The sequence below is a fragment of the Cariama cristata genome, unplaced genomic scaffold (genome assembly GCF_000690535.1).
Source record: "Cariama cristata isolate BGI_N322 unplaced genomic scaffold, ASM69053v1 scaffold30591, whole genome shotgun sequence".
NCBI classification, from domain to species: Eukaryota; Metazoa; Chordata; class Aves; order Cariamiformes; family Cariamidae; genus Cariama; species Cariama cristata.
In genome coordinates this window covers 1-15,006 of record NW_009601504.1, presented here as the reverse complement: position 1 = coordinate 15,006, position 15,006 = coordinate 1, and the positions used below count along the sequence as shown (strand labels likewise).

At 36.6% G+C, this 15,006-nt stretch overlaps 1 protein-coding gene across 1 annotated transcript in view; it reads left to right on the top strand.

Moving 5' to 3' along the window:
• DCP1A (decapping mRNA 1A) overlaps positions 1 to 1,377 on the top strand; it is a 34,769-nt gene extending 33,392 nt beyond the window's left edge. Inside the window, exon 11 of the mRNA XM_009710484.1 lies at positions 1,297 to 1,377. Coding sequence (XP_009708786.1) covers positions 1,297 to 1,377 — 81 coding nt within the window. The remainder of the gene's footprint in view (positions 1 to 1,296) is intronic.
• The last annotated feature ends 13,629 nt before the right edge of the window (positions 1,378 to 15,006 follow it).

Genomic DNA, 15,006 nt, shown 5'->3' with positions numbered 1-15,006 from the left:
TGCTTTCTCAAGGAAAACTTTCCTTTTTCCAGTTCCCTGGAACTGTTCCTGATCTTTAGCTGAAGTTTGTGTCTTTGAAATGGAAATTGCAAAGTTCTAGTTCTGCTATTTCTAGGGACTAAAATGTTCAGTTGACTTAAATCTGTGGTGGTGGGAGTAGCCATGCATTGAGATCATTTTGACCTCTAATGTCATGGTGATGTGGCAAACAATTCTTTGTTAACTCGGTATTCTCTTGCCCCCTCCATGCTGATGTTAGTAGAGCTTATGCCCAAAATGCGAGTTTAAAATTAACATTATCTTCCCAGCGATAAAGTTGGTAGGACCGAAAAGGGCTACTACTAGATCCCATCGTTAGCTGGGTCGCCTGATTTATCTGTGTTGTTCCTTTTTGCATAAACTTTTTGTGTATTGGTGTTCATGGTTTTTTCTCTTTAAAGACTTAAACTGGCTTACTTGCAAGTCTTGCAACTGAGCTCAGCTACCAGAAGTCTTATTGTCATTAGAGACATAGCGCACCGATTCTTGCCCGGTAGTCTGAAGAACATCATTGTGGTCATTGTGGTGACTTTAGAGAGCTGATTGGAATATTTGTCTCCAGTCTTCTCTTTATATAGACAGATAGCTGAATGAAAACCAAAATAGGCATATCCTGCAGCATGGGAGTACTTGCACAGCTTTCAGCAGGATGCCAAATTTGCTGTGCAGATCTTGTGAAAAGAATATTACATGTTCAAGCTAGCTGATTAGATACCAGTTTTGTATATTTGCCATTTGAAGGAATTGGACTCAAGAAATAGCTCTAAATGTTATCTATAGATTAAACTAATTCACTTCCCAGTCATGCTTTGACATGAGAATTCTTGTATAACATGCTGCAATCCCTTTCAGGCTGGTCGGACAAGCAGAAATAACATTACTTTGGACACCTGTGCAGACTTTATTTAGGGACCTGTACACAGGATGGAATTCTCTGTGTCTAAGGCTAAGGTTTGGACTCTGGAGGGCAGTGAAATTATATGGCCGAGGCAGACCTAGTGACCCCTGTTTTGTTTGTTTGAGCATCCAGTGTGCTTAGTGATCTCTTTAGCCGTCTTACCAGCTTCATGGTTCAAAGTCTGTATGTTGTCCAAAAAGCATTGCCTTTTGTACAAGTATGCTGCTAGTTCCCTTCTCTTAACTCTCAGATAGCTAGCACTATAAGGAATCCTTATGCACAACTTAAATGGCATTAAATTAAACTTTTTTTTTGCATCTTTTTAGTAATGTTTCTAATGTGGTTTTTTTTTCCTGCAGAATGATTCCCGTTTTCTCAGCACTATTCATGATGTCTACTTGCAAGTCCTAACCAAGAATACAGACAACATTAAGCTATAAATGAAGCTAAATCTACTGAAAATATATTCATTTTAGAAACAATTATGCCTCATCTATAAAACTAATATTTTTGTAAAAGAATATTTAGTTTTCGATGTCTTGAATTTGAACCTGTTAGGAAAGACTAAATACTTATGAAAGTAATGTTCTCAGAAGTGATCTAGGTTTTCACTGTGATCATCACCAGCAAACCTTTGTTTTTATTGGGAAGGGGACTTAAGTTGCATTTGAGCTCTCATTAGCATTAAGTGAATGTGCAAATGTTTGCTCTGGCTTTCATTCCTAGCTGTATTTACTGTTCAAGGATTACAGACTCAATACTGTTTAAACCAGCAAATACATAGTACATACACTACACCACACCAGAACAAAATTCAGTTGTGGGAACCTAGTTCCAGTTTGAAGGACTGAGGAAGAGGAGAGCAAAATGCTTGTGATTAAGTTGGCAGGTGTGGGGAAGGAACAGATCAGGAAGCCAGGCCTTTGGAGCTAAATCTTTAACAAAAGGTTTAAATATGTGATTTGCTCAATACATTGACAGCCTCTAGCTAACACACATAAATTCATCTTTTAAATATTCCATTAATCTTCTTTGCTTCTGCGTCACTAACATTAGACAAGTATTCAAGTGAGTAAGGCCATTTTCTCTAAAAAGGCAAAATTTGAAATATGCCAAATCCTCAGTGATTGGGGGTTTTTTGTAGGGTTTTTTTGTTGTGTTTTTTTTTTTTTTTAAGCAGCAGAGTAGTTCTGTTGCATATTGACGTTCTCTTGCTTTATAGTTGGGAGATCACTACTGGGACACCCTCTTCCTGTTCAGTAGTGTTTGATATAATTTCAGTACTTTGTTTCCCTTTTAGCTTAAGGATGGACCATGTCATAGTTGGCTTTCATTCCTCAATTGCATTGGAACTGCAGTGTTGAAAACTATGCAGATGGGGAACAAATGCATGCTTTTCTTCTGTTGCCCTCTCTCCAAATTGTTAGTGCACACTTCATAGTCTGAAGTTTATCTAATTAAAATGTTACTGCTTGTTATATGTGATTTAGTAATTCACTATTCACTAATGTAAGAATTTAACTGGATACTTTCCCATTTGAAATCAGAAAATTTCTAATTCATAGTTTCTTATGCTGCTGTGTTGGTTTACCCATGGCTTGTATTTATTTCTTAAAGGCATGCAAAGGTAATTAATAAGACTTCAGATCCCAACTTTTTCCAGCAATAGTAGTTTTACAGGATGCTTTTCCAGTAGAAAAGTTTTGGTTTATTGAGTAAAAAGATAATCTGTAGTGAGTTATGATGCACTGCTTCTTTCTTTTCCCTCAAGCACTATTGAAATATGAAGAAAAAAATTGTTTAGCTCCTTACAACATATATGTATGTATATATATCCTAAGGATTAGTTAATGCTGACATAGTCAAGGTGCATGGTCATTTCATTGGGAACTAGTAATTGAGCTTTAATTGTGACTTGTTCACAAATTGATATGTTTTAGATACAACAAATATTTACATTTTTATGTATTTGATCTATTTTAGGTTTTTTGTAGCTTTTTAGTGGAAAATACATTTTGTTTAGCACTACCTGCCTTCTGAAAAGCTCTTCTCAGCCTTTGAGTTCAGTGTTTCCAGTTAAAATATATAGTATTTTGTTAGAAAAATGTGCAAGATTCAGGGAAAGATGCTAACATCATGCACATTGATCAAAAAATATATTGGCTTTAATGGTAGCATTTGAATTCAGCAATATAAACTCAGCCTTGTTAAGGAAGATAGGATAAATTCTAGAGTTATAATACTGTGTATGTGCATAAACGAGACTCAAATTAGATCTAAGGTCTAAACTAATTTGTTTCGTTGGGTTTTTTTTAGAGAAAGTTTCACTAAAAGGGACAAACCAATGAACAGTTCCTCTGAACAAAAATGGATAGCCTAAACCAAATAGACAGTTCCTTAGTATCTGGATTTAGTAAAGATGAAATCTGTAACTTCTCACTTCTTAGAGACAGCTTCTGGTTTCTTCAAAAGAAGATTTGATAAAAGTTTCTAAGAATAGAAATATTGGAAGCTGATAGTGCATATTTGTACTGTTTGCTAAATACAGTCATATCCAAAGATCTATAGAAATGATAGGACGGAGTTGTATTTTGAGTTCTTCAGTTATATGCAGTTGACAAAAGTAATACTGTTTAGAATAGCAATGCTGTTATGAGAGTTTGACTCTACTTTGAATATCCTGAACTTGTCTCCAGTTGTCCAGGAACCCCCACAAGCAGTTGGCACATTCTTACTTTACTTTTGTTTTTGTAGTATACTAGTAGCAATACATTATTGGCTTAGTTCCCCCCCCACACACCCCCCGCCTCCAGTGTTCAAAATGAATTGGAAGAGAAACAGAGTTGAAATCATAGGTACTAGGCAGGCATTTTTACAACAAGCAAACCTGTTCATCTTGAATGCCTGCACATGTTTGTTCGAACTTCTCTACATGTAGCCAACAGACAACTGGAACCAACCTAGGTGTCATCCAATACACCAGAGAGATTGATGACAAGTGCCAGGGTAGTGGGTTTAACAGATAAACCTCTTTAATGAAAAGTTACATTGTAAAACACAAGCTCAAGTATTGTGAATTTTTTTTAAATGTGGACTGTGTTACTTAACAACTTTTTTCCCTGATTATTTTAACTTTTTCTATAGATCTGAAATTACCAGCTTGTCAAAGTGCTTGATTTGTGTTATCCACATATGGGGACAACTAGTGTGTAGCAAGTTACCATGAGTCATCACAGGAAATTATTGCGACCATTTTCAAGTGATTTGTTGGGGTTGTTGGTGGGGTGGTTTTTTTTTTTTGTAAAACTGCTGGGTTAATGGGATTTTACGTATTAGTTCTGAGAATTGAAAGATTATTAGTTAGACTACACTCCCCAAATTAATTGTATTAGCTAAGTATGTGGTTTGTGGCTAGCATTAAGTCACTGTAAAAAAAAAAAAACACAAACAAAAACAAAACAAAACACACCAAAAAACACCACCCACCCACGCCCCCCCCCCAACCCAATCAAAGACAGTTTTAAAACCTACAGCTGCTGAATTGTTCAGGAAAATAAAAATTCTCAGTTTTGTAGTTAGACTTTATCTGTTGTTATTTAATAATGCAAAGTTTATATGAAAGGTGCCTAACAGCTATTAGCTTAGAAGCAGTATATCTTTCCAAATTAAACAAGATTTGCAGAATGATTGAATAAAGTTTAAAAAAGTGATTCATTTTGATTTCGTACAAAATGTTTAATTATCTGTATAAAAAATCAATATAATGTTTAAACTTTTGCTGCTGGATGTTTCTCATTTTTGCTTGCATTACTAATTGCTTCATTTTGGTAGATTTCTGAAACCCATTATGCCATATGTAGTCACTGATATAATTTCTGAAATATTTTAGAAAAGAAACTTTAACTTGGGACTTCTTATTTTTAAAAGTATTCTAAACAAATCAGCCACCTTTTTGCCAGGTATTTGGGTTGCTTTGTACAGCATATCTTAACAGGAGGAATGTGTGCAATATATATCACCTCAGTTTTGTCTGGCAAAGTTAGGAAAATGTTAAGATGCAATATCTTCCTTTCACTTCAAGTTGGCAAAATTGCAGTATCTCTAATTTGGTGTATTTATTTTTATCTATTCAGTGTATGGGCATATGGTTAGTTTAGGTTTTTTATGTACATTATGTGCTTTCATTAATTTCTGAGTTTTATCACTTTTGTGGATGAACCAGTTGTACCCATTTGCATGTTCTTTCAATATGAAGACCATGGGGAAGGGAGGGCTTCAGGAAAGATTTCTGGAAACCGGAATGAGAATAATTGTACATCAATAAATGTAGATACTGCATCATTAACATTTTTGGTATGGTATGGATTTTATAGCACCTATGTATGTTTGCAGTTATTAAGTTATTGCATAAATGTTTAAGAATGAGCATTTTTTCATCCAGAATTTTGTATGTTTGCAAATATATTTTTGTAATAAAACTTCAAAACAAATGTTCAGCACCTCTTAAAATCTTCCAATGTTTCCTTTTATTTGTAGAGCTCTAGTAGCCTGCTGGAAGGGTAAGTTCAGATTTTATTTTGGGGTTAATATTTTCCAGAGAAAAAACTCAAACTTCTTTCTTCATACTAGGGGCAAAACCAAATCGCATTTGTTGACAAAGAAAATGCAGGATGCCTGCTTGAAGGACAGTTGAGAATAGCATCTGTCATTTGTAACAGCTTCTGGCTATCCTCTGTGTTGCTGTAAGTAGGCTTGCATTTTGAATTTGATAAACAGACTGATTTCCTCTTAATTAAGAGGAAATGCAGCTATAAGTACAGCTGTAACTGGTTTTCTTGCCTTTCCTTACCACTTTTTTTTTTATGGTATCCTCTCTCATGCCATGTCTAGATGGATATGATACTCAATCCAGTGTTGGTCTTTGATCATAGACATTGGAAACTGCAGTTGTCCTCTTGCCGTATCTGATTGGTATCATGCAACTGATAGATCCAAATTTCACAAGGTAAAATAGGGAAGCTGATGAGAAGGAAAACCATAGCAGAAGTTCTGCTGCAATGGGTTGTGAAGTTAAACAAAACTTTATGCCAAAGTCCCTTAATCTTAGATGCTTATTCCCATTCTAACTACCCTCTAACTACCCATAAGAGTCAGAGATTGCGAGGCTTACCAAAAGTCAGGAAAGGCCACTGAAGAATCGTGTTTGCTGCTCTAGTAGTTAATACTGAACTGGCTACTGTACTATACACAAAAGCAGGTTCTAATAGAAGACTACCATACAAAACAAATACAGGAATCATGGATTTACTGTGAGATAACTGAGGAAAAAGTCAAAACAGCTAAGGCCTTAAATTCTGTTAGATGTGTTGCCTGTTTGGTCAATATTGAGGAAGTATTTTTTTCATTGTTGACTCTGTTAACCTTTTTGTCTTCTCTGGATCCAGGTATTCCTGGTTAGTGTTATTCCTCTGAAGTGCTCCCCTTTGGTTTGGAAATAAGATAATACTTCTGACTTATGTGTAGCTGCAGTTAAACCAGGCACTGTACAAAAAATTTATGCAGACCAAAATCTTTTTGGCCTTTTCCCTCTTACTAGTGTGTTCTCTACAGTCATGTTTTCTGAGAGCACCTGAGAGCATAAAGTCAATCCCTACTACAATGGTGATACAGCACTAGATAGAATCAAGGAGTAAGTATTAGGCTTCCTAAAACTTATCCACTAAAATTCAAATGTTATTTGCAGGCTTGCAGAATGAAATAACTGGCTTTTTAAACAAAGTTGTAGCTCATGTTCATGGGCCAAATTAATTGAAGTCAGTGGATTCATGTATTTGGTAAGGATTCAACTATACTTCATTTTCAATGTACAAGATACTGAGGGGATTAACATTAGTACAGACGATAAGAAACCTATCATTCATACAACTCTTTGTCATTTATGAACAGGATGCAGTCAAATCACTACAGTCTTTAGTATAGCTGAGGTAAATTTCTCTTAAGTTTAGTGACCTAATCTGAAATTCAAAAGATTAGAAATTGTAACATATGTTAAAAAATTTTGAAAGTTATTTTCAGTGCCCAATAGTGGAATTTTTTTCTCCTATCTTCACACAACTTCCAGTGTGAATCAGGTTTTTTTCTCTCTTCCAGATTTTTTGATTGAGGGATTTACTATTGAACTGACCTACTAATTTAGGAGAGTTAAATTTACAGACCTGGAACTGAAATATGGCCATTAACTGTAAAACTCATCCTTTTCAGGCATGCAACAATTTTTTACTTCATTTTAGAATTATTCTTCATATGGGACTTCTAATTAGGTTCAAAAAGCATTGGGGAAAGGAGGGCAGTGAAGAGATATTTTTATCAGTTGCTGCATTTTTGAAAGAGCGCTTGGAATAAAATGAAAGGGAAAGGACCAGTGCATAGAAGATTCCTGAGAAGTGAACAAGGGAAGTAATAGCAAGAGAGTCAGTAAATGTGAAAGGGCATGTTGTAGAGACAAGTATGGCCTGTGAAGGTATTTCCTGAAGCACAGAAGAATTTCAGTTACAGTTTTGTTTCTGTACTGCTGTATGTCATCTTCAGGTATTCCCAAAGCTCAGATGCGGTTTGCCTATAAGAATCCAGAATATTTCATGGTATGTTCAAAAACGGACTGGTTAGGCATGATTTCCCTGCTCTAATTCTTGAGGCAGCAATACATAATTTGGCAGGTCTGCTATGGGGTTTTTTAACCTCCAGTTATGAAGCAGCATACTGGAGTTGGCTTATACGTAGCAGTACCTAACTTTTATCTTCGCTTGATAGCCTCACATTACCACTTAAAATCTGCTACATAGGACAAGGCTGTTCATACCTAGTTGCCCTTTATCTTTCATTTTAAACAGACCTTTAAAAATATTTCTACCGTAATCCATTCTTTAAAATTCAAGAAGCTCCATTTTACAAAGTCAACCTTGGGAAATAAAACCACAAAAGAATAAGCTTTCTTTATATGCTGGCTGAAATGAAAGCACTTGCCCTTAGGCCTTACTTGAAAACATGCAGGTATGTGATGTAAATGCACAAGTTGTGTTTTTTTTCTCCTCATAAATAAATCAAGAAGCTTTAAAAGTATCTACAGAGCAAAGATCTCCCAACCTGTCTCATGTATGCAAAACTCTATGTGGTCTTAATTTAGAAAGCATATGGCTTTGCACATCTTGCTTTACTACTTGTGGTTCATAAGAAGGATGGGAAAGGCTTAGCAGGTTACCCATCTGACTTTTTCCTGTAGACTCGAGATTTGTGGATAATGCTAAGTGCCTTCTCTAGTTTACTTTTTAAGCATCAAATAAAATATCTTGTGTTCGCTGGGGACACATTTCTCCTGTGTAACAAAATCGCTGTAAAGGAAGCTTCTGCTATCTTAAACTTACCACAAGAGTTGAGATACAAGGGTAAAATGAAAGCCTACAGGATTCAGATGTGTACAGAATCTGTTGTGGTTTACAGCAAGCCCTGATCCTGGTGTAATCTTCAAGATGGAAGACACAGGGCACCCATTATAAGGAGAGAACTCTGGTTTCCAATGACTGAATAGGAAAATCCTGTAGTAACGGAAGCCCTTAGAGAATATAAAGGCTTGGTTAGAAACATATGCGATACTTTTAATAAGGGGTTGAAAATAAACATAAATCAATATTCTGCAGATATGAGGATAGCTGTCTGAAGGAAACTCCTAAGATAAAAGATCTATGTGAAAGTAATGTAGATTGTGTACTACATAGTGACTGAGCCTGGGCCTGTGATGTAGCTCTAGCTGTACCTTCATTTTAGACAATAAAAGCCTGATCTTACTACAACACCTATACCTGTTCCCCTGCAGTACATATTATTTCTTGCAATTGTCGATGCTATGTTGCCCAGAAATTGGAGATTTTTTATTTTTTTTATTTAAATTCATTAGCAGCTAAATAATGTTATTACTGAAGAGTAGCTGAACAATCTGTTCCATGTATAACTGAAATCACTGTATTTTTGCACATGTGGAGAGATGCGCTGGTGATGCATAATGGTCTGCATAATTAGAGAATGCTTTGGCATAAATCCATCTCATCTGTTCTTCAACAGTTCCCTACTTGAAGGGCTTCTAATGCAGCTGTTCTTTCAAAGAGAAAGAACAGTCAAAGCCTGTTGTGTTGCAGAGGACAAGCTGAAGAAAATTTCTTTCAGTTTGTTTCTTTCCACATGCATTACAGCATGAATAAATCCTGTTTTATTTGGTCATTGTAGGTGTCTTTCCTACCTTCTTTCTAAGTTTACACAACCTATGAAAGCATTGCTGTTTCAGAGATTTCTTTTAGCATAAGTTATTGATGATAAATTCATTCTTTGAATTTTACCAAATTCAGTTATTTGAATACAGATATTCATTTAAACAGTCTAAAGTGCTAATAATTTTGCAGCTTGTTTAAAGAGTAAGTGTTATGGAATCTGGATTATTAAGAATCAAATAGAGAAAGCAAATGTGATGAAGTGACTGGACCATATATTCAGTAGGTCTTTGAAGCACAGATGCAGGCAAATGCCTCAAACTCCTACTACATAAGTATTTGGTATTTATGTTAATATGAAGGAACTGCAACAAGTGAAAATTCAGTTTGTAAATTTACAAAAAATTTGTAAATAATATTAGCAGTTGTTTAAATTACACTAATCCAAATACCCTCAAATATTGCTGTATTAGCATTACAAACTTCGATTTAAATACTGTACTTCTGTTGCATTGCTAGAAGAAATACTTCCCTAAATATCATTAAACAGCAGAGCGATTATGAAAACTACGCACAGTGAATTCCTTTTAACTGTGTAAGACATGCAATGATTTGGTTTTTCTTTGATAGGCTACATGTTAGAGAGAAAAAAAAGTCTCTTTACATAAAACTTGTCTCAAATTATTTGGCCTATTTGGTTTAATCTGAACATTTTTCATGTATCATAAAACTGACATAATATTTTTGAAACTTGGTAAATTTTGGTTTGTTTTCCAGTCTTTTTTTTACTAAATGATGTTCTATTTAGAGGCAATATAAAAATTACTATGATTTTGAAATTATTTTTATCCAACATTTGGCTGCCCATAGCTCAAAAATGGTCTGTGCTGATATGAAGCTTTCCATAAACATTTTTCATTCCACAGATTACTTTGTCAGCTGTATCTGAGGAGGAGGTTATAGCTGAGTTGAACTATGAATATATTCTGCATGTATGTATCTTTTTCTTGTATCTTGCTGTTATGGACTTCAAAGGTGAATTGATTTCCCTCTCTGGGTATTTCTGGATCAGGTACTAGATGAGAACCTTGCATTTTCCAGGTTGCTGTTTGTAGCCTGTCTAGCAGAGACAACTGCTGTTCTATGGAAACTAAAGGATGTTTAAAGTGGTTTTCGTGCTCCAATGGGAACTGCAGAACCTATCGTTATTTCACAGCCTGCTGAATATTCTTTTCACAGGGTGTTTACTTGAGTGTGCACTTGTGCTTATCTAAAACCACTTGCTATTGCTGACAACAGAATTTATTTTGAGTAAGATGTGACCATATGGACTGAATCTATGGAAAAGTTGCAGCACGAGATTTTTTCTGAAAATATGCTGCATTCCCATACACCAGACTACCATGATGGTAAGTCCACCACATATCTTGTCTTTTTTAAGGTACCCTGCAAATTAAATGAAACCCTGTACCCTATATGGAGATGTTCAGGACTGGCAAGGTTACAGTCCACACCAGCAGTCGTTGGCAGATTGCAGTTCAGTTTGGAATCCATACAGCATTTAAGCTTGCACAGCCTGTTGGGCTCCTACTATGCCTCCACTGATCTTCTTTACTCACTATTGTTTGGATTTTGCAGGTGATGAGCCACCTAACCACCCAATCTTCTTACTAGACTTTTGATTTTGGAGTTTCTTTTGAGAACAATTTTTAAGGCAAAATTGGGCACATAGCACCATGGTAGCTAAATGGCCTGGATTTCAGCAGTGCTGAGTGCATGCAGCTCCTGCTGTGGTAAACAGGGTTGCATGTACTTATGTCAGCAATGCATTTTTGCAGTATCTCAGCAAATGACAGCCATAGCACAGCTTCCATGCTTCTACTGCTTATAATGCCCTGACTGTCAAATGTGTGGAGGAGGGGATGGAAAAATCCAATTGTCCTGTGTAGGTCTTTAAGAAGCTGTCTAGTCTAGTAGTTAATGCTGAAACTAATGAGAAGTGATTGTATATACTGAAGCAAGACTGTTGGTCCATACATTTGCATCCTTGTTTTAATCATATTGTATGTGGTTTCAGAGGCGAATGCCAAGAATGTGGAAGAAATGTTGACTGTTGTACACAATGTGTACCATGACTAGCTATTGCTTTACAGTCTATCACACTTGGTCAAAGTTGCAGAAATAACATGCCATGTCAGTAGATCAAAGTGGAGGCACTGACAGAAGGTGGAATTTCATCCTGTGTACGCTTGAGCTGCTGTTTTAACAACACAATACCATAAATAAGCACTCAGTGATGCAGCATGAGGATTCAGGGAAAGGAGGGTAAGTTGCAGGCTGTAATCTCCCAATGACATTATCTAAGCTAAGTCTATCTTCAAGTCTTCCAGATAACAATGGAGGAAACAATGTAAGTTGTGAGCCATAGTAATACTGGTCTTATCCAGATCATCCCCCTTATTTTCTTACAGGAGAGGAAAAAAGAAAGCACCATATGTCCAGCCTGAGAAGGCAGTTGATAAGATTGCTATTGCTGCAGTACACTTGAGAGACAGTTTGTTAGGGAGCCATCCTTACAATGAAGATTCAAGACTGCATCTTCAGTTGATCACAGGCCTTACTCTTCAGCCAAAGAATTAAATCAGCCTGGACCAATAAAGCCAAAATTGAGGCTATGACCTAGTCAGTGTGTATTTAAAAGAACTGCAAGGGAAAACAAAAGACATTGACTAAGGAGCAGGGAGTGACTGAACACTATTTTAGTTGACTGTTACCTCACTTTGCCACTACCAATGACATATGCAGAGAGAAACAACAATAGCCCGGCAATGCTTACATTTTAATCACACAGTATATGCATAAAACATGGAGTAAATTAATCTATTAGAAGCAAAAACATAGCATAGAAATTCCTTGATTGTTCTCATGATACCTGCTTCCATTATGATATTTTTCTGCTGTGTTTATAGACACTACTAGGCCTCCAGAAACATGAAGTACCCCTATCTCTAAAATAAGCTTTTTAGTTCCCTAACGCAAACATGTTTTGGAAGTTTTTGGACACTTATTGCCTGCAGCTGAAATTGGAAGGATGTACAGACGTTTTCTTAATGTATCTTCAGTCAGCACTAAATACAGTGAAGTTTGGCATCATACCATTGTTTCACTTATGCTTGGCCTCATTTGAAGAATTTACTTTATGCATCTCTTCTAAACCACAGATTAGGGTAGACCAAGTTATCCTGCCTAACTTGGCTCAACTGCCATGAAGTTATCCATGTCACTGAGATGATGGTTGAGCCAGATGTCAACATCTGTCTAAAGAACAGTGTTTAAGCAGCAGGGGTGATAGAAAAATTGCCATTCACTTCCCTAGCACAGCCAGTATTTTAACAACTGCTCTTAGTCAGTAACCATGGAGCAGAGCTCAAGCTAGTAAGTGCTGCTGTGCTGGTAACGTGGTTCTGTGGCTTCATCTACATCAGCAGGTAGGAGATTCCAGTATAGCAGGTCTACAGAGCACATGAGACAGTGCTGAAGACTCAACATCTGCATTATATGCGTTTTTGAATTCTGCTCCAGACTAGCTCTTGTCTGTCCTGTTGGTCTGAATACTTATTAATGGCTGGGGCGTATTAGCTGCTTTCTCAGACTGAATCTTCTGTTTCATCCTTATTTGAAAGGAATCCAGTTTATGAGCTCTGTGACTGCTCTGCAGGGCAAGGCAAAGCACAGTAAGCACAGATGATCAGGAGATTTGATCCAGGACAGTACTTCTAGCTCAAGCTACTTTAGGCTTACCTTCTGACCGTACAGCTGCAGACAGAATCAAGCCTTGAGACAGGATAAGAGGTAGTGGAAAGGACGCAAGGAAGGACAACGGAGAAGAGGGAGAGTTGTGTAACTTGCTTGGAGAGGTCGGTAACCCTCAGTCTACAAGTTTAGACTCATTTTAAGCCTATCTGAGGCAATGGCACAGCCAGATCCCTAACAAGATAGTTGCCGGTATATAGCATATATAAGGTTCAGTTAAAGGATCTTTTATGGGGAACTTAAGGTTTGAGTTTACTGTTACTTCTCCAATAGTTAAGGTAGGTTTTATAGTTGAAAATCTGAAAAGGAGGAGCCCTAAATCAGTAATTCCCTTGTAGATGCTACTTCTAACTCTTGAAATCTTTCATAGTCCCCTATTGACCATATTCCTTCAGGCATCATAGCTCCAGGAGGACAAAAGAAGTCAATGTATTCTTGAACCAAAGTGGATTTCAATAGGAATATTGTGGTGAAACTACTGCTAAGAGTGGCTGTTGATTGCCTCCACCATGTCTGGCAGTCCTTTTTCTACATTTCCTTGGCTAGGATCTCTTTGCTATAATTTCCTATACAACTAGCTAACTTCTAGCTATCATTTAATTTCCAAGTTGCCATTTAGACATTGCATGTTACAGGGTATATGATGTCTCTTTCTGTACCTTGAGAGAGTAGCAGATCTGCACAATGACCCTTGAAGTGCATTAAGAACTTCAGTTCTTGGCTTTCTGCTCTAAGGCACCACTGCTCTGCCATTGGAAGCCCTTGGCATTATAGGCCATGTCTTCAGATTTCCTAAATTTAAACCAAGGCTTATGCAATTCTCATCAGGCTCTGCCATATCCCGGTTTTATTGTCCATAGCACTTCAAAGTGTATTACTGAAATTAAACGATTTGGGTAACTGGTTCTGCAAAAAAGAAAATAATTGGCCTACTTGATTATTTTAAAGTAGAACATAGGTTGGAGCATAGCAAATGGCAGTTGCAGCAACTAACCTTTGTATAGTGCTCTGTAAAATGAACTCCGCACTTTGCTACTGTCAAGTTTGGTGGTTTGGATCTGTTTTTTTCCTTCTTCCTGGCATATAGACTATTTCTAGTCTAGTTTTTCTTCTGAGGTTTTTTATTAAAAGGATTTTTAGAAAGACAACTAGTGGAGCAGTTTAAGAAAACACTTAAGCTAAAGGAATGGTGTCTGCTTTTATTTCTTCCAATAAACTGGTTAGTTTACTGAAGAAAGTTTTATCTTACCTTGCTAAGACTTTGATGTTACTTTTTAGCAGTGATTTGCTAAGTGAGCATGGATGGATACTCTATAAATACAGGTGGATTCCTTTGTTTCTGAAACCCAAAGTCTTCAGTCTCGAAGACAAAGGTGTAGTTTTTTTGATGTAAATGGTACGTATCACTAGTGTCTTCTGAAATTAGATAACAGCACTAGTTACACTACGAGATGTAACAGTTTACATTTTATATTAATATATTTTAAAATCATATAATACAGCTTCCAGGACAAACTACCAGTGGACACAACGCTGAAATACACGGAGGGTGCAGTGCAAGAATACCAGGTTTCATGAGCAAGATGTGAAGTATTTGATTATTTTGTTGCCATTGTCTGTTTAGGGTTTTTTTCACATTGTGCCTTCTAGTGCTGCTTGAGCTTTCTAGAACAAATCTGAAATATTTAACTTGCCTAGTTAAGTCTGTAGCTTCAATGTGAGAGTGTTCAGAATTGCTAGAGAAAATGTGTTTCCTGATTGACGGTGGGTGAAGGCAATCTTTTACACAAAAGCCTCTGTCAAATTTTTAAACTTATATTATAGAAAAATGAATTATTCCTTGAAAGGAAGCCACACAGGGTAATTCTGTTACTATTCTGCCTGTGTAGAGGAACAAGGTTACTGTTCGGCATTGGATGCAGTGACATTCTTTTACAGACAGGAACAGGCTTGAGGTGGAAACACTCTGAAATAGCTTTACCCAACAGGGTTCCAATG